Genomic DNA, 19,406 nt, shown 5'->3' with positions numbered 1-19,406 from the left:
GGAGCTGCCAGGGGCTCCTTCCGGGGACTCCGGGCAGCTCTGTCCCCTTGAGGCTCTGCAGTGTCCTGGGAGCTCTGGGCAGAGCTGTGCCGAGAGCTCTCCTCTGCAGTGCCAGAGGGGCTCAGTGGTGGCCGGGGGGGAGGTCTGCTGAGCCCCTGCCCTGCTCCCGCTGTGTGTCCTGCAAGGGGGAGGCCGGCGCCCCTCAGAAGGGGTCGGCAGCCCCCAGCATCGGTGTTTCCGCGCAGCCCTTGCTCCTCCTGATGTGCACCCAGTGCTGCAGCAGGTCAGGAGCCTGGGTGAAGGGGTGGGCGCTGGCAGGGCTGTGGGGGCCATCGCGGGAGGTGCCATCGCTGTCCTCCATCTCCACAGTGCAGGTGTCCTCTGCCCTGCACAGGAAGAGGAGGGGGAGCATGTGAGGGAGCTGGTTGGGATGGGGACGCTGGGGGCACCGGGGCTGTGTCCTCACCAGCCCCTAGCCCCACCGGCACCAATGGCTCTTTGTGGGAGCTGCCCCCCGCCACGTACTTGGACAGTTTGAGAGCTCGTGGAGCACTTCTGCAGGAGAGCTGGGTCCATTGGTGCTCGTGGGGGTGTCCTCGACATCGGGGAGCTGCGCCAGCACCGCCGGGTCCAGCGGGCAGTCGCCGTTGGCCACACACTCCAAGGCGGCGCAGAACTCCTTGAGGAAGGCAGTGATGGTGAGGCTGTTGGGGCAATGGAAGGCATTGGGGAAAGTGTCCTCATTGTCCCCCAGCCCAGCCCCACCACGCCGTCCCCTGCACGAGGTACTTGGAGAGTTCTGGAAGCTCCTGGAGGAAGGCGGCCCAGTCAGGGACGTGCGGGACGGGGCCATCCCTGCGCGCTGCATGTGGCTGGTGGGGAGCGGCGGAGGGGATGGTGTCCTCCATGGCTGCCCCGTCCTTGGTGGAGGCCGCCTCCTGCCCATGGGAGCAGGGGATTTGTGCTGTGGGGGGGAGCGGCAGCGCAGTGACCCCCGAGGGGCCCTGGCACCCCCTGCGCCAGCTGCGAGGGGCCAGGCTGGTCCTGGGTTGGCCCCAGGGCAGCGGCAGCCCGGGACAGGGGTAGCTGATGGGTAGTGATGCTTCTCGCCATGGCCAGAGCGCTGGGGCTCAGACCAGACACTTGCAGTGGTGCTGGCAGGTGAAGGGGAAACCTCTCTGTTGGGAGAAGCAGAGAGAGGTGCTGGGGTGAGAAAGTGGCCGGCAAAGCCGGCTGGGGGTTACCTGTGGGCAGGAGCACCGGGAGGAGCGGGAGCTGCTGCTGTACCTGCCATGACCGTGGGTCAGTATCAGCTGAGCTTGGGCCAACAGCCCCTCTGCAACAGGATCCACCCAAGGTTCCACCAGTGGTGGCTGCTGCAGCAGCTGCGCAGTCAATGGACCCCATCAGCTTCCCCCTGACAATGATTCCCTGTCCTAAATGATGGTTTCCCATGCCCACGATGGTTTTCCCATCCCAATGATGTTTGTTGGGGAGGTGAATTTGGCGTGCAAGGGTCAAGGATGGGGCCCGCACCGCTGTCCCTGCAATGATGATGTGCGTGCTTCCCAGTCTTCCCAGTGGTGGTAGTGGGAAGTGGGTTTGAGGCACTTGTCCTTGTCCCTCTCTGGTGTGGGCCAGAGCTCAGTCTCGGTCTCGCTGTCAGGGAAGGTTGACCCTCCTGGATGGCATCTTTGCTGGCTCTTGTCACCCTGTCACTGGCTTTTGAGACCCCGGCTGGTGGGGCCCATCGTGCATGTTATGAAACTTCCCTGCCCTCTAACTGTTAGGTTTAAGCAGTCTTGAAATTATTGACTTGTGCACATATGTATGTATCCGTATGTGTGTACATACATGTACATGTATATTTATGTACATTCGCATATATCTAGACATCTATATCTACATGTCCTACTTGCCACCAGATGGCTGTAATAGACAGTCCCCTAAACAGTGTTTCTCCTGTCTTGGAGCAGGATTTGTAGTAACATTTTGAAGCACTTTCTGAGGTTGGGGACTAGGCTGTGTGGGTGCGTCCTTACAGAAGTCACTTCACGGGGTTTCTGCCCGTATCTCTGAGCAGTTCTCACTGAGATGTGCCCTTTGAGAGCTCTCTATTTATCCGCTACTGGACAAAATAGCTGTGTGAATCCGCTCTGCTCTTGCTTGCCTGCTGTCGACTTGCCCGCTCCCTTCAGTGTTTTCCAAATGCCCTGTCTGTCTCACTGAGGGAACTCTCTCCTGCCCAGCAAAGGTGAACAGTGCTGCCAGCTCATGAAGGAGAATTGGGCTGGGCTGCCAGGGACTAGAATTAGAGAGGGCTTGGAGTTCTTGGCCAGAGGTGTGGGCTTCCCTGGGGCTTTGTCTTTAGGTGCGACTCTGAGGTTCTGGGTCAGAGCTTTGGGGTCCTTTCAGAGGCTGCTCGTGCTGGATCCTGTCCCATGCAAGGCAGGTGCATACTTTCCTGTTTCTCCCCAGGGTGGTGGTTGGGAATTCCGTGCATCCTTAGCGAAGGATTTTCACGGTTCAGCTTCTGAGGAGCTGGTGGCGCAGGCACAGGGAACTGGCTTATGCAGGTGCTATATGAACAGCTAAATGAAAAGAACCCTGAACCCCTGTGTTCCTTCTTGCATCGTCAAACTCTCTCCATAAATCGAAAGCACCACTTAGGATGGGTTTGATTATGATGGGGATTTTATCGTTTGGGTCACAAATGTCAAGTTTAGCACTGAGAATGTTTGTGTGCGGCCTTGGAGGGTCGATTGCAGGTTGTGCTGACAATGTGAGTCAGAGCTAGGGCAGGATTCTGTCCACAAGCCACTGCCGTGGTTTAAGCCCAGCCGGTAGCTCAGCACCGCGCAGCTGCTCACTCACACCCCTCTTCCCCCCTCCCTGAATGGGATGTGGAGGAGAATCAAAGGAATGTAAAACCCAGGGGTTGAGATAAGAACAGTTTAATATCTAAGTTCAACAGAATGTATTCATATAGAATATAAAACTAAAAGGAGAAAGGGAAGAGGAAAAACCCAATAAACACAAGTGATGCACAGTACAATTGCCCCCACCCACTGATGAATACCCAGCCTGTCCCAAGCAGCGACTGGTCCCTGCCAGGTTAGTCCCCCAGTTTCTATAGCGGGCATGAGGTGCTGTGTTACAGAGTACCCCTTTGGCTAGTTTGGGTCTAGTGACCAAGGTTCTTGCTCTGGGGGTGCAGTATAGTGAGTGAGGTACCCAGTTGTGGAGTCTGTCTGGTGATGTCTCCTTCCTCAGCATGGGGTTATCTGTGGGGCTCTCAGAACTCTTTCCATTCCACTGTCCTACATTCCACCAATGGTGGCTGCTGCAGCAGCCATGCGGCCAATGAATCCCATCAGGTTCCCCTCGCCGATGATTCCCTGTCCTAAATGATGGTTTCCCATGCCCACGATGGTTTTCCTATCCCAATGATGTTTGTTGGGGAGATGAATTTGGTGTGCAAGGGGCAGGGATGGGGCCCGCACCGCTGTCCCTGCAATGCTGATGTGTGTGCTTCCCAATCTTTCCAGTTGTGGTGGTCGGAAGCGGGCTTGTGGCACTTCGGGTTGTCTTTGGCCCTCTCTGGTGTGGGCCAGAGCTCAGTCTCGGTCTCGCAGTCAGGGAAGATTGACCCTCCCTGGATGTCATCTTTGCTGGCTCTTGTCACTCTTTCACTGGCTTTTGGGACCACGGCTGGTGGGAGTTATGAAACTTCCCCGCCCCCTAACTGTTAGGTCAAGGAGTCTTGAAAGTATCAACTTGCAGATCATAGAAGCATAGAATGTTAGAATCACAGAATGTTAGAATCACAGAATCACAGAAGAGTTAGGGTTGGAAAGGACCTTAAGATCATCAAGTTCCAACTCCCCTGCCATGGGCAGGGACACCTCAGGGACACCTCACACTAAACCAGGTCACCCAAGGCTTTGTCCAACCTGGCCTTGAAAACTGCCAGGGATGGAGCATTCACAGCCGCCCTTGGCAACCCATTCCAGTGCCTCACCACCCTAAGACGAAAGAACTTCTTCCTTATATTCAATCTAAACTTCCCCTGTTTAAGTTTTAACCCGTTACCCCTTGTCCTATCACAACAGTCCCTAATGAAGAGTCCCTCCCCAGCATTCCTATAGCCCCCCTTCAGATACTGGAAGGCTGCTATGAGGTCTCCACGCAGCTTCTCTTCTCCAGGCTGAACAGCCCCAACTTTCTCAGCCTGTCTCCATACAGGAGGTGCTCCAGCCCCTGATCATCCTTGTGGCCTCCTCTGGACTTGTTCCAGCAGTTCCATGTCCTTTTTATGTTGAGGACACCAGAACTGCACACAATGCTCCAAGTGAGGTCTCACAAGAGCAGAGTAGAGGGGCAGGATCACCTCCTTCGACCTGCTGGTAATGCTCCTCTGGATGCAGCCCAGGACACGGTTGGTTTCTGGGCTGCAAGTGCACACTGAAGCCGGCTCATGTTCATTTTCTCATCGACCAACACCCCCAAGTCCTTCTCTGCAGGGCTGCTCTGAATCTCTTCTCTGTCCAACCTGTAGCTGTGCCTGGGATTGCTCCGACCCAGGTGTAGGACCTTGCACTTGGCATGGTTAAACTTCATGAGGTTGGCATCAGCCCACCTCACAAGCGTGTCGAGGTCCGTCTGGATGGCATTCCTTCCCTCCAGGGTATCAACTGAACCACACAGCTCGGTGTCATCGGCAAACTTGCTGAGGGCGCGCTCAATCCCACTGTCCATGTCAGTGACGAAGATGTTGAACAAGACCGATCCCAATACCGATCCCTGAGGGACACTGTAGGTAGTTAGGGCCTGGCGGCCGGAAGATATCGCGCTGTACGGAAAGATAGAGCCCCCAAGATAGAGCCCCCTGTTTAATAGCCAATAGTATGTAGCTTGTGATGTAAGCAGACGGATGTGACGCTGTAAACCCAGAGTATATAACGCTGTGTTGCGAAGTAATAAACGCCATTTGCCGTCCACCACACTGGTGTCTGTGAGCTGATGGCCCGAGCGGCCTGGGGTTGGTCACCGTGCCGTTCCTGAACCAGGTCGCCACGCCTTGCGAAGGCAACAAGTGGTGCCGAAACCCGGGAAACTCGCCTGGACGGGTGAACGGCGGCCGGGGCGGCAGGACCAGCCCGGCGGGGAGGACGCTCCCGGACCAACAAGGAGGATGGAAGCCCTTGTGAAGGTCGTATCACAATTACATAAACAGTGGGGTATTGATCGCAAGTCTAAAGATTTTTCTCTCGCTGTTGCAAGACTCTTGCAAATTGGGGTCATTGACCAGCCGGTGGATATACTCCACCCTGAAGTGTGGGATAAATGTACTAAAGCGCTAGCTGAGGAGACGAAGTCCTCAGGTTGTGGGAAAAACCTTAAGTCACGGGGAAAAGTCGAACGGGCCCTGCAGAAGGCAATACAAGCGCAGGAGACCTGGAAGGTGGCAAAGAACTATTTATTGGCCACCCCCAAATTGGGAGTCGGGGAGGCCACACAGACTTTGCACTTCCCAGACGTCGATGATTCTGCTGGGCCCTGAACTTTTTACAGTGCTTTTTATAAAAGCGGGGAATTGAGCCTGAGACTCTAAAGCAGCTAGCAGGTCTAGTGGCTAGGGAAGGCTAAGGGATTTTTTTTGCAGATCCTAATACAATATTTGAGGAGAGTGAGTGGCGAAAGTTTGGTGATGAACTATTTGACCCAGTGCTTAATGATTATAAAAAGGCAAAGAAACTCGGTAAACCACGGAGGGAAGTAATGAACTGTATAAAAAGATACAAGGCAGAAAAGAAAACTGCCGCCGTAGCAATGAAGAAACTAGGAACAGACGTCCCCGGTCGGCTGAAACCGGGGGAAGATTACAACTCGTTCCCCCCAACTCGCGGGAGCACAGGTTCCCCCCCCCTTTTCTCCCCCTCCATCAGAAGGTGCCGCGGAGGAAGTGTAACCCCCTGCTCCCCCACCACCCCAGTTCCGAAAGCAGGGACTTTGAAAAGGACAGAGAAAGTATATTAGAAGGTACACGCATGATAAAAGTCGAGGAATCCGAAAGAAAGAGGGCGGTGCCTCGGCGCCGGATCGATTGCGGCGCCACTGTGAAGCACGCAGTAGAAAATAGGGATCATGCGCGAGCGGGAGATTTAAAGGAACTGCGAGCCTCTCCAGCCCACTATGCCCCAGAGTGAAAAGATTTTTAACTCAGTCACGGAGGAGCCAGGTCTGCAGATGGCCACATACCGAACGAGAGACATCTGATAAGAAAGACACAGCTGCGAGCAACGGAGACCCCGAGTTCGGCGCAGGATCAGCCCCCGAATCCCCTGAATCCGAGCCAGGTTTATATCCTCTGCTTCCAGACCCTGACTCTTCATCTCCCGGGTCGGTCTGCTCAGACTTACTGGCCCTGGAGACGCTCTGTTGTAACAATGGGTAACCAAAGAGGTGAACATTACTGGGGAATTTTCTGCAATGGGCATCTTTGCATATCCTGTGTTTACTACACAGCAGGGGGCTAAAGAGTGGGAAGCTCTTGATCTCAAAATAGTTAAGGAGGCCTGACAAACAGTGACCGCGTATGCGTTAAAATCCTCTTATACTCAAGCTGTATATGTTATGATTTTTTCTTGCAATTGACAGGGGGAGCCCATACAGTCTCTCTGTGATACTCATGTACTAGAAGTTGGTAAATATAAGTATGTCCAGGTTTCTATCAACCCTTGGAGACCTCTGTAGATACTGCTGGCCACTTCTTCCAGCACAGGCTGGCCACCTGTGTGGGAATGAGTGTGCATTTTGGTCAGTATAAAAGCCCAAGCCTCATACGATGTGGGGGAGGCAGAGCCTCTGCGGGGACGCCTGCTAAGGTTGAGCCTGCCACCTCGCACTGCAATGATGCTTCTCGGAGCTGGTTTGCTGTTAGTCTCCACAGGGTCCTTGTGCTACGGTCTGTACGTGGGACTGTAGTGGGAGTAATAATTGTCTTTTTGTGTTTCAAATATTGAACTTGTGTGGAGTGTGCTTGTGGGATCCCACACACGTGTGTGTGTGTGTGTGCGTGTGTGTGTTGAGGGCAATCGGTGTTTTGTGTATTGTTGGGTTTATTGTAAAAGTTTTGAAGGGGTAGCTGTTTAACATTTCAGGCATGAAAGAGTTAATGTAAAAGTGTGGCTGCCGGCAGGTGTTTATGGTTGCTGCTGAAGCGGCCAGGTGGCTGTAGCTGCTGCCGAGCAGGCCGGCTTTTGCAGGGATAAAAAAAAAAACAAAAAAAACCCAAACAAAAACAACAACAACACAAAAAAAACAAACACAAAAGGGGGGGGAAGAGCAATGACGCAGCAAACTCCTCACCGGTTAACAATGTGCAGTTTAACCTGTCTACTTCTGAAGAACTGATAACCTGGGGGAGGGGGTATATTTGTGTCCTCCTGCCTACAGGTCCATGGCGACTGCCTGCAAAGCTTGTGAAGTCTTGCCATGAGCTGGACAGATGAATGGAAAAACCTGATGCCTCAGCTACAGGAGCTGACCGTGATTACCCCAAGCAGACTGAGATAGAGAAAGAACAAATAACTGCAAAACATCACTTGGGGGCAACTGAAAAGTAACATCCTGAATATGTGTGCTTGTAAAATAGCTATTATTAGAGGTTGTGATTTTGTGTATAAAACCACCTGTATTTACTAGCTAGTCGCAATAAGAAACTGCACATTGTATTGTATAGATTTGTCACTTGTAAAAGAGATGTTAGAGTATGGAAATTTGCAGTAGCTGCTAGAAAATGCTAACGCAAAAGCTAGAAAGATTTTAATACAATGGTAGTGTTATAAAGCAGGTGATGGAACAAATTTAAGAGGGGGGGAGAATTCCAGTGGTAAGAAATTTCTTCGGCTAGTCCTTCACTGCCATCAGCATCTTCAACATGCTGCTGCACCCTGTAATAGTTACTCTGCTAATGTAAATTCGTGTGTGCCTTGCTGTAGTAGCGACTTGTTACTGGATGAAGCAGGTGAAACTCTGCATTGACAACAAGGTGCAAGGACTGAGGCTGACCAAATGCCTGCTACCACAATCAAGGGCAAGACTGAGTTGGCTTCTGTGTTTGCCACCAAGAAGAACCTTTAGCTCCGCTGTTGGCCACAACCCAGCAGGCGTGGAGCGGTGGGGACACATGCCATGCCAGACCTTGATGTGAAGGATCAGAGAGCCATACAGCAGAAAAAAGGGGCAGGCCCAGGCAGCCTCTAGTTGGCATATGTTGGGGATATAATCTAGCCCAGATCCCCTGCTCAAGTAGGGTCACCCAAACCATATAGAAAACATAAAGGGGGAGTATGTGCAGCTCTGAAGGAAGAATGTTGTCTGTATGCCGATCACACTGGCATAGTGAGAGATACTATGGCCAAACTACGGGAGAGACTAGAAAAACGAAAAAGGGAACGGGAGGCGGAACAGAATTGGTTCACATCCTGGTTCACCTATTCACCGTGGCTTACCCCCTTAATATCTACCCTGATAGGGCCGGTTATAACAATCCTGATAGCATTGATTTTTGGACCCTGTATATTGAATAAGCTGATATCATTTGTCAAAAGCCGTTTGGGAAAGGTTAACATCATGTTAATAGAACGCCAACAGTTGCTTTAGGAATGTTCTTGTTCAGAGTTTTGGTCTATCCCCAGTTATACCCTGTCATTCTCTGCTCTCACTTGTTTCACGTGCCTTGCCCGATGTGCTCTGCATCCCTATTTCAAGCATATATTGCGTTTACAGAAACTGTTTTCAGTGTTGTGTGAAAGCATAAACCATATACTGTTGTTATACCCAGCTAGTTTTATTAAGCATAGGGAGGGGGGAAATGTAGGTAGTTAGGGCCTGGCGGCCGGAAGATATCACGCTGTACGGAAAGATAGAGCCCCCAAGATAGAGCCCCCTGTTTAATAGCCAATAGTATGTAGCTTGTGATGTAAGCAGACGGAAGTGACGCTGTAAACCCAGAGTATATAACGCTGTGTTGCGAAGTAATAAACGCCATTTGCCGTCCACCACACTGGTGTCTGTGAGCTGATGGCCCGAGCGGCCTGGGGTTGGTCGCCGTGCCGTTCCTGAACCAGGTCGCCACGCCTTGCGAAGGCAACAGGACACCGCTCGTTACTGGTCTCCAGCCGGACACTGAGCCATTCACCACAACTCTCTGTGCGGCCATCCAGCCAGTTCTTTATCCACCGGGTGGTCCATCCATCAAATTGATGTCTCTCCAATTTAGAGACAAGGATGTCGTGTGGGACAGTGTTGAACGCTTTGCACAAGTCCGGGTAGATGACATCAACTGCTCTACCCCTGTCCATCAGTTCTGTAGCCCCATCATAGAAGGCCATCAAATTGGTCAGGCAGGATTTCCCCTTAGTGAAGCCATGCTGGCTGTCACCAAGCACCTTGTTGTTTTTATTGTGCCTTAGCATGCCTTCAGGGATCTTAAAATCCAGCCACGAGCAGCTCAGTCTGATCTGGTGCCTTAAACACACTCAAGATCATCTTCTTCTGCAGCGATTCCAGCGACACAAGGGACAGTCCTCCCTCAGAGAAAGAAGAAACCGCAGCAAAGACCGAGAAGAACGATGCGAGCTTCAGCAAAGAGAGTAACAGGTTCCCTCCCTAATTTCTCCACGTCTGTTTCTGCCCATGCCAGCGAGGACAGGGGTGCTCCAACTCAGTTATTAAGCAGTTCCCACCACATTTGCCCAGACAACACCCTTAGGGTAAGGGTAAAGGTCTGCCTGACGCGTTGAGGAGCCAAGTCTGGATCTGTTGCCCTGGTTAAACTGGCCTTATCTACAGGGCTTATCAGGGGCAGCTCAGGACAAGGGGTGGGTTCATGCTTTCTCTGTCCTTGGTTCCTCATGGTCCCTCATTCCCCTTTCACTCAGTGACTGTTTCTTTGCAGCAGGATTCCCAAAAAGGGCTTTGTGGAGGTGACGGAGCTGACGGACATCAACTACAACAGTAACTTGGTTCGCCTCAGGCCGGGTCACATGAACGTGGTCTTGATCCTGTCCAACTCAACCAAAACTGCCCTCCTTCAGAAGTTTGCCCTGGAAGTCTACACGTTCACAGGGTAGGCTGGGGCCCTTGCCCACGTTTCTGCTACTGTTTTAACACCTTGCATAGGGCTGCCCTGAGGCCATGGCAGGAGTGGTGTCAGCTCACCCGTCAGGAGGGATCTTGGTGCTGGCTGTGCTCTTTAGTGGCCTCAAGCTGAGGAAAACCAAGTGGCCTTTCCGGCCTGTACTCGGCAACGGTGACAGGACAGGTCTGGCACTGCCACCACCTTGGGCATGCCCATGTTTCAGTGAATGGAGAGCATGAGAGTGCCACACACCAGGCAGTTGTCAGCTGTGCGGAGCCAGGGTGGAAAAGGAGCTGCAGCACCACAGCCCTGCGCCTGCCCTTGGTGACAAAAGCTGTCCCTGTTACCTGTCCAGCAGGAACGTGGCCTGGCTCAGGAGGTGTGCTCATCCCTCTTCTCTGAGTGACTGGGGTGGGTCAGAGCCCGGCCCTCCCTTCCCCTGCTGTGCTGCCTGTAGGTGTTGTTCATACCCCTCTGTTGTCCCCTCACCGAGCTGCCCCTGCCCAAGGGGTGACAGCGCCGTGTCCCTGCCAGGGGCTGCGGCTGCCGGGGCAGCCGTGCCCGGGGGTGCTGTCCCCACGCTGTTGTGTTGTGCATGCACCGTGCAGGACTCGGGCACTCACCCCGGGGGGGTCACAGTGACTCGGTGCCTGTTGCCATTGCTGCCGGAGGGGTCCGTGTGTGCAGTGCCGGGGGGTGGGAGCCTCCCATGGTGTGCAGCCCCCCGAGGGCTGTGTCTCTGTTCTGAAGCTGTGTGCAAAGGTGGCTGCTGGCTCTTGAGGCTGTTCTGTGTTTTCATGTTGTGTTTGGCCCAGGAGGATGAGTGTTGTAGCCACACGTGGTTGGGTGAGCTCCCATGTTGGCTGTACCGATGCGTCTGTCCCGCGGTGTCACCCTGGGTGGTTGTACGGGGGGTGTTTGTGTGTTTTGTGTGTTTTGGGTTTTTATTTTAATCCCAAATAAATATTATATTTCTTAAGCTGGGTGCCTGTGTGTGGGGCTGAGGTGCAGCCATGCTCTGGTTGTGTCCATGGTAGTGGCAGGAGCCACATGGGGAGCAGGCACCCCATCACTGCTGCGGGTGGTGGTGAAGCAGGATGACCCATGGAGGTGCTGGGACATCAGCATAGGAAGCACCGGGGGCATGATCCAGATAGGGTGTTACTGAAGGTCTTCAGCATCCCTGTGGGGTATTGGGTGGCCTTGGCCATGTGGAGCATGAGATAAGGAGACCCTTCTCCTGTGGTGCATGGGGGAGCAGGTTTGGAGGCTGCACCCTGGAAGCTGGGGGCAGTTGGGCTGCCTGCAACCACAGAGATCAGTGTGGCGGGGGGAGCTGCCTGCAGGCTGACCCCCCAGGAGGGACCTTGTGTGTCCCCAGGCATCCCTGCTGTGCCACGTTGGATGGGCAGCTGTGGCTGTTCCCAGGGGGCTGATAAGATGGAGCAATGGGGCTGAGGAGCTGCCCCCCAGCGTGGGACACTCACCAGATGTTGGCCAGGGGAGGGTCAACCCCAAGGTTCTGGGGTGCTATAAGGGGGGTGAGTGGCCCCTCCATGCACTCTGGACGGCTGCAGCCATGCTGGGTGCTCTGTGTCTCGCTGTGTTGCTGGGCTACGGTGGGTCTGGGGTGCAGGAGGGGATGGGGTGAGGGGCTTGGGACCCCGGCAGCCGCTGTGACCCTGGGCACAGGAGGCCGCTGAGGTCCCTTTGCCGGTGTCACCCAGCCTATGGATGCGGGCAGGCGGCCGTGGCATCGCTGCATGTCCCCCGTGTGGTGGGTGGTGAAGATGCTGTGCCCCACAGCTGGCCATGGCAGGTAAGGGGGGATGCAGGGATGGGGATAGGGGCAGGGATTGGAACATTCCCACAGTGAAGCTGTGCCTCTGCTGTCACAGATCTCACTGCAGTACAGCCGCAATGGGGAGTGGTACCACACATGCGGTGGGACCCTGATTGAAACCAACTGGGTGCTGACGGCTGCCCACTGCATCAGGTGGGTGCTGGGGTGTAAGAGAGGGGCCCATGCAGGGGGGGATAAGATGCCTATGGAGACTGACACCTCTGTTTATGCCCCTGGAAGCTCTACCCTGACGTACCGCGTGGTGCTGGGCAAGCAGGTCCTGTCGGATGAGGAAGAGCCGGGCTCGGTGGCTGTGGGTGTGGAGAAGATCATCGTGCATGAGAATTGGAACTCCCTCCTCATCGTGTATGGGATGGGATGGGTCAGGGATGGATGGAGGGGGTATTATGGCTGGGTTCCGCTTCCCTATGAGCCTGATCTTCCTGTCCCCATGGCTCGGCTCTCCCCGTAGCAATGACATCGCCCTGATCAAGCTGGCAGAGGAGGTGCAGGAGAGTGAGACCATCCAGGTGGCCTGCCTGCCGCCTGCCGGGCAGATACTGGAGAACAACTACCCCTGCTATGTGACCGGCTGGGGCCGGCTCTGGAGTGAGTGGGGGTCCGTGGGGAGGAGTCAGGGGGATCCAATGCAGGTGCAGGGTGTGATGTGTGCCTCTCTTGGCAGCAAATGGGCCCCTGGCTGACGTCCTGCAGCAGGCACTGCTGCCCGTGGTGGACTATGAGACCTGCTCCCAGTGGAGCTGGTGGGGCATCTACGTGCTCCCCAGCATGGTGTGCGCCGGCGGCGATGGTGTCATCTCCAGCTGCAACGTGAGTGTTGGGCAGGGGGTGGCAAAGGCGGGTGCAGGAGTGGTCTCTGCCCCCGAGGAGCAAGGGCTGGCAGCACGAGGCTGTGGACCCCATGGGAAGCACGGGGAGGTGAGGGGCTGGAGGTGAGCGTCCGGAAGAGCGAGCACTGAGCTGTGTCCATGGGGACAGGGGGACTCCGGAGGCCCCCTGAACTGCCCGTTCGAGGGGCGCTGGGAGGTGGCCGGAATCGTCAGCTTTGGCTCGGCGCTGGGCTGCAACACGCTGAGGAAGCCGACGGTGTTCACCCGCGTGTCCGCCTACATCGACTGGATCAACGAGGTGGGTGCCGCGTGCTCTGCCCCCAGCGAGGGGCTGCCCCTGCCCAGCGCCGGGGCTCGCTGCCATGTCCCCTCTGTCTTGTCCTTGGCAGACAATAAGCAGCAACTGAAGATGCGGCGCGAGGGGCAGCGCGTCTCGAGCGTGATAAAGGCACAAGTGCTGAGCTGGTCTCGCTTGGTCTGGTTATTGAGCGGGGGGGAGCTGGGGGCAGGCACCTGTGGCTGTGGCTGGGGATGCTGGGGTTTGCAGGGTCCCCACGTTGCTCAGTGAGGGCACTGGGGTGAGCTCAGGCTGCAGCTGTGGGGAGCAGGGGTGGCATCCATGCCCTCAGCACCAAGGGGCTCAAGGCTTTGCTGGTGGTTTGGGGGAGAGGGGCTGGGGTCTGACTGGGGGCCTGTAAGGGAGCCAGTTGGCCCATGGGGAGCACTGAGGGATGCGGCAGCTCCAAAGTGCTTTAGGGGCCTTGGTTGTCCTTGGGAGTGGATCAGGCTGCCCAAAGAGGTGGTGATTGCCCCATCCCTGGCAGTGCTCAAGGCCAGGCTGGACAGGGCTTGGAGCAAGCTGCTCTAGTGGAAGGTGTCCCTGCCCGTGGCAGGGGTTGGAACTGGATGAGCCTTAAGGTCCCTTCAACCCAAACCATTCTCTCATTCTCTGGTTCTATGTCTCAGGGGACTTTGCTGGCCCTGGGCTACTTGAGGACAGGTAAATTTCAGTGGGGGTCTCAAGGGTTGGTCCTTGGGGGGCTGACTGGTCCAGGGAGGAGGGTTGCAGGACCTGCGCCATGACCCAGGAGCTGAGTGTCTCACTGTGGGTCTCCTTCCACAGTGTCTGGAGGAACAAGGTGGGTGCTGGGTCTGGCAGTGTGGGGCTTGCACCCTGGCTGGGGGGTCCCCAGGAGGAGCCAGGGCTGCCATAGGAGGAATGTGGGGTTTTGCAGTGGAAGGAGGCACCGTGCCTGGGGGAGCGGGTGTGCAGAGGCTGCGGATGGTGCTGTACCATGAGCCCCCGAGCAGAGCCGCCCACCAGCACTGCGGTGCTGCCGTCACTTTGTCATGGGTGCTGAGCCCAGTGAGAAGCTTCATGGCAGATGATGATGGATGGAGGTGCCTCGACCTCAGCGAGGGATGTGATGGATGGTGCCCAGCTTAGGAGTGATGCTGCCACCAGCCTGAGCAACACCAGCACCAGCCTGGGGAGCGATGCCATCGCCTGCACTGGACCTGCAGTGGGGCTCAGGAGCAGTGGTGTGAGCCCCGAGGCTGTGGGAGCCACTTGCCTGGGCTGTGGCTTGCTTGGGGCAGGGTTGTGGGTCCCTCTGGGGACCAAGTGACACCTGACAGCACGGCCAGAGGTTTAGTGGGTGAAGAGATACATGGGGAGGGCAGCAGTTGGGGGGGGTAGGTGCTGTGTGCTGTGGCAAAGGGATTGTACACATCACCCCTTGGGTATTAAAGACCTGCCCAGAGGACGTGTGGAGATGGACCATGTACCACAGGGGTGGCTCTTCGGGGTGGGAAGAAGAGGCTGGGGAGCAGGACCCCAACATGCGGGAGGCACTGCCTGGTGCTGCAGTCACATCGAGACGAGCTCTCATGTCACATCTATGTGTCCACCTGGGCACCGTGTCCCCTCTCAGAGGTGGTGTGGTGAGTGTGGGAGCCCTGGGCATCACTGCAGCACTGGGCTGGTACCCTGTGGGTCACAGCCTGCAGAACCAGTGGTGGTGGGGAGGGAGCAGGACCGTTCCTGGCACTGGCACCCTCTGGGATGGGTCTCACCCCAGTGAAAGATGTCCCCTCCTGCAGGAGGTGGTGGAGAGTCACAGTCCCTGCATGAGACTCGGCTAAGCCTTGGCTCGCAGTGAGACCCCACAGTGGTGGGTGGCCACGAGGCTGGTGTGTGACCTGAGCGAGGCCAGCAGGGTGCCTTTGGGGTGTGTGAATCCCTAGGGTGGCTGTGTGAGCATCCAGCACGCCCGAGGGACAAGTGGGGTGTGCTGGGGCTGTACTGTGTCAGGGGGACACAAAGCACCATGGTGTGGCTGCTGGAACTGCCCATGTGTCTGTAATGCTGACAGAAGGCGACCCCTGTAAACCACATTGGGTAGAGGAGCGGCCCAAGTTGATATTGATATCCACAGGTGATTCCCAAAGCCTCCCTCGCTCCCCCAGCAGCATGGAGGCACAGGGGCACAGCACAAGCTGCCTTTGCTGTGCTGAAGCAGACCAGGACTGTGAAATGCCCCATGCAATTGGGGGGCACCCATCAGCTCTCCATCCTGTCCCGGCTCTGCACAGTGACACTTCCCTTCCCCACATACCCCATGGCAGCTGCATCTCCCCAGTGTCTCTGAAGACACTTCTCCCTAATATCCCACATCCATCCCGAGTTTCTAATCCAAAACTATCACCACAACAGCAGCTCCTCAGGGCAAGTGCTTGACCTCAGCTCTGGGATTCAGAGGGATCCTCATCAGGTTCCTCTGTAAGTTTGCATTAATGCCAATTGCCTCAAGAGGACACTCGCTGCCTTCTCGCCACGTGTGAAACGCTCCCAGTAGCAGCAGGAAGATGAACATTTACATGAATGAGGCTTTTCTTGCTCTTCCCCTTTCAGAGAAGCCTTTGGGAGATGCTGAGCTGGCACTCACAGCACAGAACAGACGAGGAAACACAAAGGATTTTCTTGCCTTGTCCATCGTGTTTTATTGGAAATTTCAATTACAAAAATCATTCCGTGCCACTTGTGCCAGACTTTGATCCCATCAGTTTGTTTTCCAGGCAGAGAAGGCCACAAGTTTGGCAGTCACTAAACAAAATACCCTGAGGCTGAGCACAGGCGCATTGCAGCGAGCTGGAGGTGCTCTCCTCTGCGAGCACAGAGGCTCTGGGCCAGCACGTGCTGCCCCTGCTCCGTCCATACCATTTCCCATCAGCACGGCGCCAGTCTCCATCTCCTCCCTGTTTCACAGCATTCACAGGTGACATTTCTCAAGACAAACATCTCGACAGACAGAGATGACACCGGGAGCATGGATGCAGTCCTGGTGGGAGCAGGTTTCCTCTGGCTGCGGGGGAAGCAGCTCTGGAGCTTGGCAGGATCCTCAGAGCATCATTTGCACTTGAAGAAGAATTTTTTACGAAGGAAGTTGAAGCAGCCTGGGATCTGCTTGTACTTCCCCTTGGCAGAGACAGCATTGGCCACCTGAGAACAGGAGGAGAGTGGATGAGGAGCAGGAAGGACAGGGAACTCAGGGATGCGTGGACACCTCAGAGCAGCTTCCAGTGTCTGAAGGGGGCTACAAGGATGCTGGAGAGGGACTCTTCATCAGGGACTGGAGCAATAGGACAAGGGGTGATGGGTACATATGTACCATAGCGAGTACCATTAGGAGTACCACAGAGTGCAAGCGAGCACCATGGACATCTCCAGGAACAGGAGAACCAGCAGGACTTCCCCAAGGGCGTGATCTGCCTGGACACATGGCAGCAAGCTTGTAACAGTGACCCAAGTTCCACGAGCTTGGACTTTGACACTCACCCGCAGTAACATGTTCAGCAGGTCTTCCGAAGGGGCATATTGCTCCAGCACACTGTCCAGGGTTTCCACATACCAGGAGCCACTCGACACCTCTCTCCAGGAGACAAAACCTGCAGAGGAAGAATGAGAACATCACTGCCAAAGACAGTTTTATGTTCTCGTCTCACTCAGTTCCTGCCATCTCCAATTGCCCCAAACCTCCCCCAACTTTGGCTACAAATCTCCAACATTTGGCCAGTTCCTCTGGGGATCTCACCTGGAAAAGTTGAGTAGGAGACCAAGATGTCACTGGGAGTGGGCAAACTGGCTACAGCATCTGGCTCATCCGTGTTACCTGATGGAGCCTGGAAAGGAGTCGCATCCGACTCCACAGAACCTCCGGGAGCTTCATCTCCAGGTGAACTGGAATCCACTACAAAGCCTCGATCTCTCTGCTCTGCGAAAGGCAGGAACAAGTCAGTTCCCAATGTTCATATTACTCAATTGGTCAATGGTGAGACGACTGGAGGCCAGGAGGATGATCAGGGGGTGGAGTAGCTCCTGTATAGAGACAGGCTGAGAACACTGGGGCTGTTCAGCCTGAAGAAGAGAAGCTGTGTGGAGACCTCAGAGCAGCTTCCAGTGTCTGAAGGGGGATCCAAGGGTGGCTGAGAGGGACTACCAGAGCCAAAACAAATGCGCTACCAGCACCAAAACAAAGATTCACCTCCACCACAGGCTTGGATGAAGAAGAGTTTGGGTTTTCCTCTCAGACTCGGGCAATTGGACCCATTGAAATAGTTCACAATCTTTTCTATTGGAATTGGTTTTCCATCTGTTCCATAAACGCCTCCGGGGAACTGAACATGGCTCGCCTGCAAGAGGAAAATCCAGGAGCTAGGAATGCAGAAGGGGAGGCCAGCTCCGAGGGAACCCATCTCTGATGGGTGCTCTGCAGCCTGAAGTTCCCAGAACACATTTGCTCCTTGTCAGGGTGAGGGGACAGCCCAGCATTGTCTGAAACACGCTAACACCCATCGTCCTGTTGCCCAACTCCTATCCCACCTCTTCCAGCAATGGGGTTTTTCAACCTCTGGGACAACAGGCACTTAACATCCACCATTTTCCTAACAGTGACTCTCCCCTCCTCATTCTGCGAGGCCTCACGCTTGAGATAAACAGGCTTTACTATTGATAGCATCTTCCCCATCAGAGCTGGAGACAAAGTAAGACCTGAATGGGCACAGCGCAAGGGTCAGCTCTGCCTCCCTTCACTCTGGGGCTGTCATTCAGCTACAAATTATATAGCCCAGCTTCCAAAAGGGAGAATTGGCAAGGTTGGATCAGACTGTGCTGGAGAAGCAGCACATAGCAGAAGCAGTTCAATTTGTATCCTCAACCCAGATGCAAAGTGTAACTCAATGTGCAGAGGCAGGGGAGCAGAAAACCTTCGGAATGATCCTGTTCCCATGCAGGCAGCCTGACTAATGGGCAAAGGGAGAGACGAGAAGGACCCACCTGACAGCCATGGGAGAGGATGACCACAGTGCAGCAGTCCAGAGTGCTGTGGTCCTGCCGTGCCAGCTTCTGCAGCTCTGAAACCATGGCCTGCACAGGAAACATCACAGTAACAGCTGCTCAAACCATACCACAGATTGCTGCTGGGCACTGCTCTTATCACAGACTGGTTTGGGTTGGAAGGGACCTTAAAGCTCATCCAACTTCAACCCCCTGCCACAGGCAGGGACACCTTCCCCTAGAGCAGCTTGCTCCAAGCCCCTGTGTCCAACCTGGCCTTGAGCACTGCCAGGGATGGGGCAGCCACAGCTTCTCTGGGCACCCTGTGCCAGCGCCTCAGCACCCTCACAGGGAAGAGCTTCTGCCTAAGAGCTCATCTCAGTCTCCCCTCTGGCAGGTTAAAGCCATTCCCCTTGCCCTGTCCCTACAGGCCCTTGTTTTCAGCACGCTCCCAACATGGGCACATTTCCCATCACACACACTTCCATGAGCAAAATGCAGCGGCCTCACCTGAGCTTCCAGATCCCTCTGAGTCAGGACATCAAAGCTCAAGGCCCTGAAGCGCTTTTCCAGCTTCTCACAGTCCACGTCGGAGCCGTGGCGAGTGGACAGACCTGAGCCTGTGGTGAAGTTGATGTTGTTGAGGATCAGACAGCGCCCGCACGGATCCGCTCTCAGCTGGTAAACCTGCCAGGCACACACTGCAGTTAAACACCCTCTCGTTCGAGTGCCTGCTGGCTATTCCTGCAGGATGCAGTGCCAAGGAGGAACAGGAGTCCTTAAAGCACCTCAGTTCACAGCTTTTTCATCTCTCCAAGCCTAAGTATGGATAAGAGGCTTTGTGCTCCAGGCACACGTTTTTATCAGCAGTAGGGAATGCAAAACCACCCACCAAATAGGGTGGAAATCTGTGGAAAGCAGCTGCTTCTTCACCCAGAGTCTCCAATGGCAAGCTGAAGCTTCCAGAGGGTATTTTTTAGGCATTGCCATCAAATGTGACCACAACAGCCCATGTGAGGAGCTGAGAATGGGGTAGAAAAATCTCCCCCAGACTCATCTTTACCATCAACAGCAGCACCACAGGAATCTCATGAGGGCTACCCTCAGCCCTATGCTTCCAAAGTCTAAACAGAATCCATGACAGGATCATCAGGTTGGATGCTCCAGATCCCTGAGCATCCTTGTGACCCTGAGCAACGGCTCAGATGACACAGAGCAAGAACCAGCTAT

At 55.0% G+C, this 19,406-nt stretch overlaps 2 protein-coding genes and 1 long non-coding RNA gene across 4 annotated transcripts in view; 2 read left to right on the top strand and 1 right to left on the bottom strand.

Moving 5' to 3' along the window:
- Window positions 1–9,492: 9,492 nt before the first annotated feature.
- On the top strand, window positions 9,493–11,126 carry LOC133282968 (uncharacterized). 2 transcript variants are annotated; one of them, XR_009747740.1, is made up of 2 exons: window positions 9,493–9,666; window positions 9,968–11,126. It is a non-coding gene; the product is annotated as an uncharacterized LOC133282968 (long non-coding RNA). The 2 variants fall into 2 exon arrangements; XR_009747741.1 differs by having other exon boundaries at window positions 9,965–11,126.
- A 550-nt stretch (window positions 11,127–11,676) lies between these two features.
- LOC133282967 (chymotrypsin-C-like) lies at window positions 11,677–13,302 on the top strand. Its single transcript, XM_061479357.1, has 8 exons — window positions 11,677–11,766; window positions 11,875–11,966; window positions 12,046–12,143; window positions 12,231–12,356; window positions 12,463–12,599; window positions 12,676–12,821; window positions 12,990–13,139; window positions 13,231–13,302. The coding sequence occupies exons 1-8, from the start codon at window positions 11,727–11,729 to the stop codon at window positions 13,246–13,248; spliced, it is 807 nt and encodes a 268-aa protein (XP_061335341.1). The 5' UTR covers window positions 11,677–11,726; the 3' UTR covers window positions 13,249–13,302.
- A 2,355-nt stretch (window positions 13,303–15,657) lies between these two features.
- CASP9 (caspase 9) overlaps window positions 15,658–19,406 on the bottom strand; it is a 48,397-nt gene continuing 44,648 nt past the window's right edge. The window contains exons 6-11 of the mRNA XM_061479398.1: window positions 18,687–18,863; window positions 18,177–18,266; window positions 17,386–17,533; window positions 16,936–17,115; window positions 16,680–16,789; window positions 15,658–16,343 (exon numbers count right to left, since the gene is read on the bottom strand). Coding sequence (XP_061335382.1) covers window positions 16,251–16,343; window positions 16,680–16,789; window positions 16,936–17,115; window positions 17,386–17,533; window positions 18,177–18,266; window positions 18,687–18,863 — 798 coding nt within the window. The 3' untranslated portion in view covers window positions 15,658–16,250. The remainder of the gene's footprint in view (window positions 16,344–16,679; window positions 16,790–16,935; window positions 17,116–17,385; window positions 17,534–18,176; window positions 18,267–18,686; window positions 18,864–19,406) is intronic.

This window comes from Pezoporus flaviventris, unplaced genomic scaffold (assembly GCF_033815535.1).
Source record: "Pezoporus flaviventris isolate CSIRO_AGI_PZ_B2104156 unplaced genomic scaffold, CSIRO_AGI_Pfla_v1 ptg000148l, whole genome shotgun sequence".
NCBI classification, from domain to species: Eukaryota; Metazoa; Chordata; class Aves; order Psittaciformes; family Psittacidae; genus Pezoporus; species Pezoporus flaviventris.
Note: the sequence above shows the minus strand (reverse complement) of the source record. Positions and strands in the feature narration are given on the sequence as shown.

What these genes read in the sequence shown, in the direction of transcription:
- LOC133282967 (XM_061479357.1), top strand. Translation starts at nt 11,727, where the DNA reads ATGCTGGGTGCTCTGTGTCTCGCTGTGTTGCTGGGCTACG. An exon ending in CCCACAGCTGGCCATGGCAG is followed by an intron (nt 11,967 to 12,045) that starts GTAAGGGGGGAT and finishes CTGCTGTCACAG; the next exon opens with ATCTCACTGCAGTACAGCCG. An exon ending in CGGCTGGGGCCGGCTCTGGA is followed by an intron (nt 12,600 to 12,675) that starts GTGAGTGGGGGT and finishes CTCTCTTGGCAG; the next exon opens with CAAATGGGCCCCTGGCTGAC.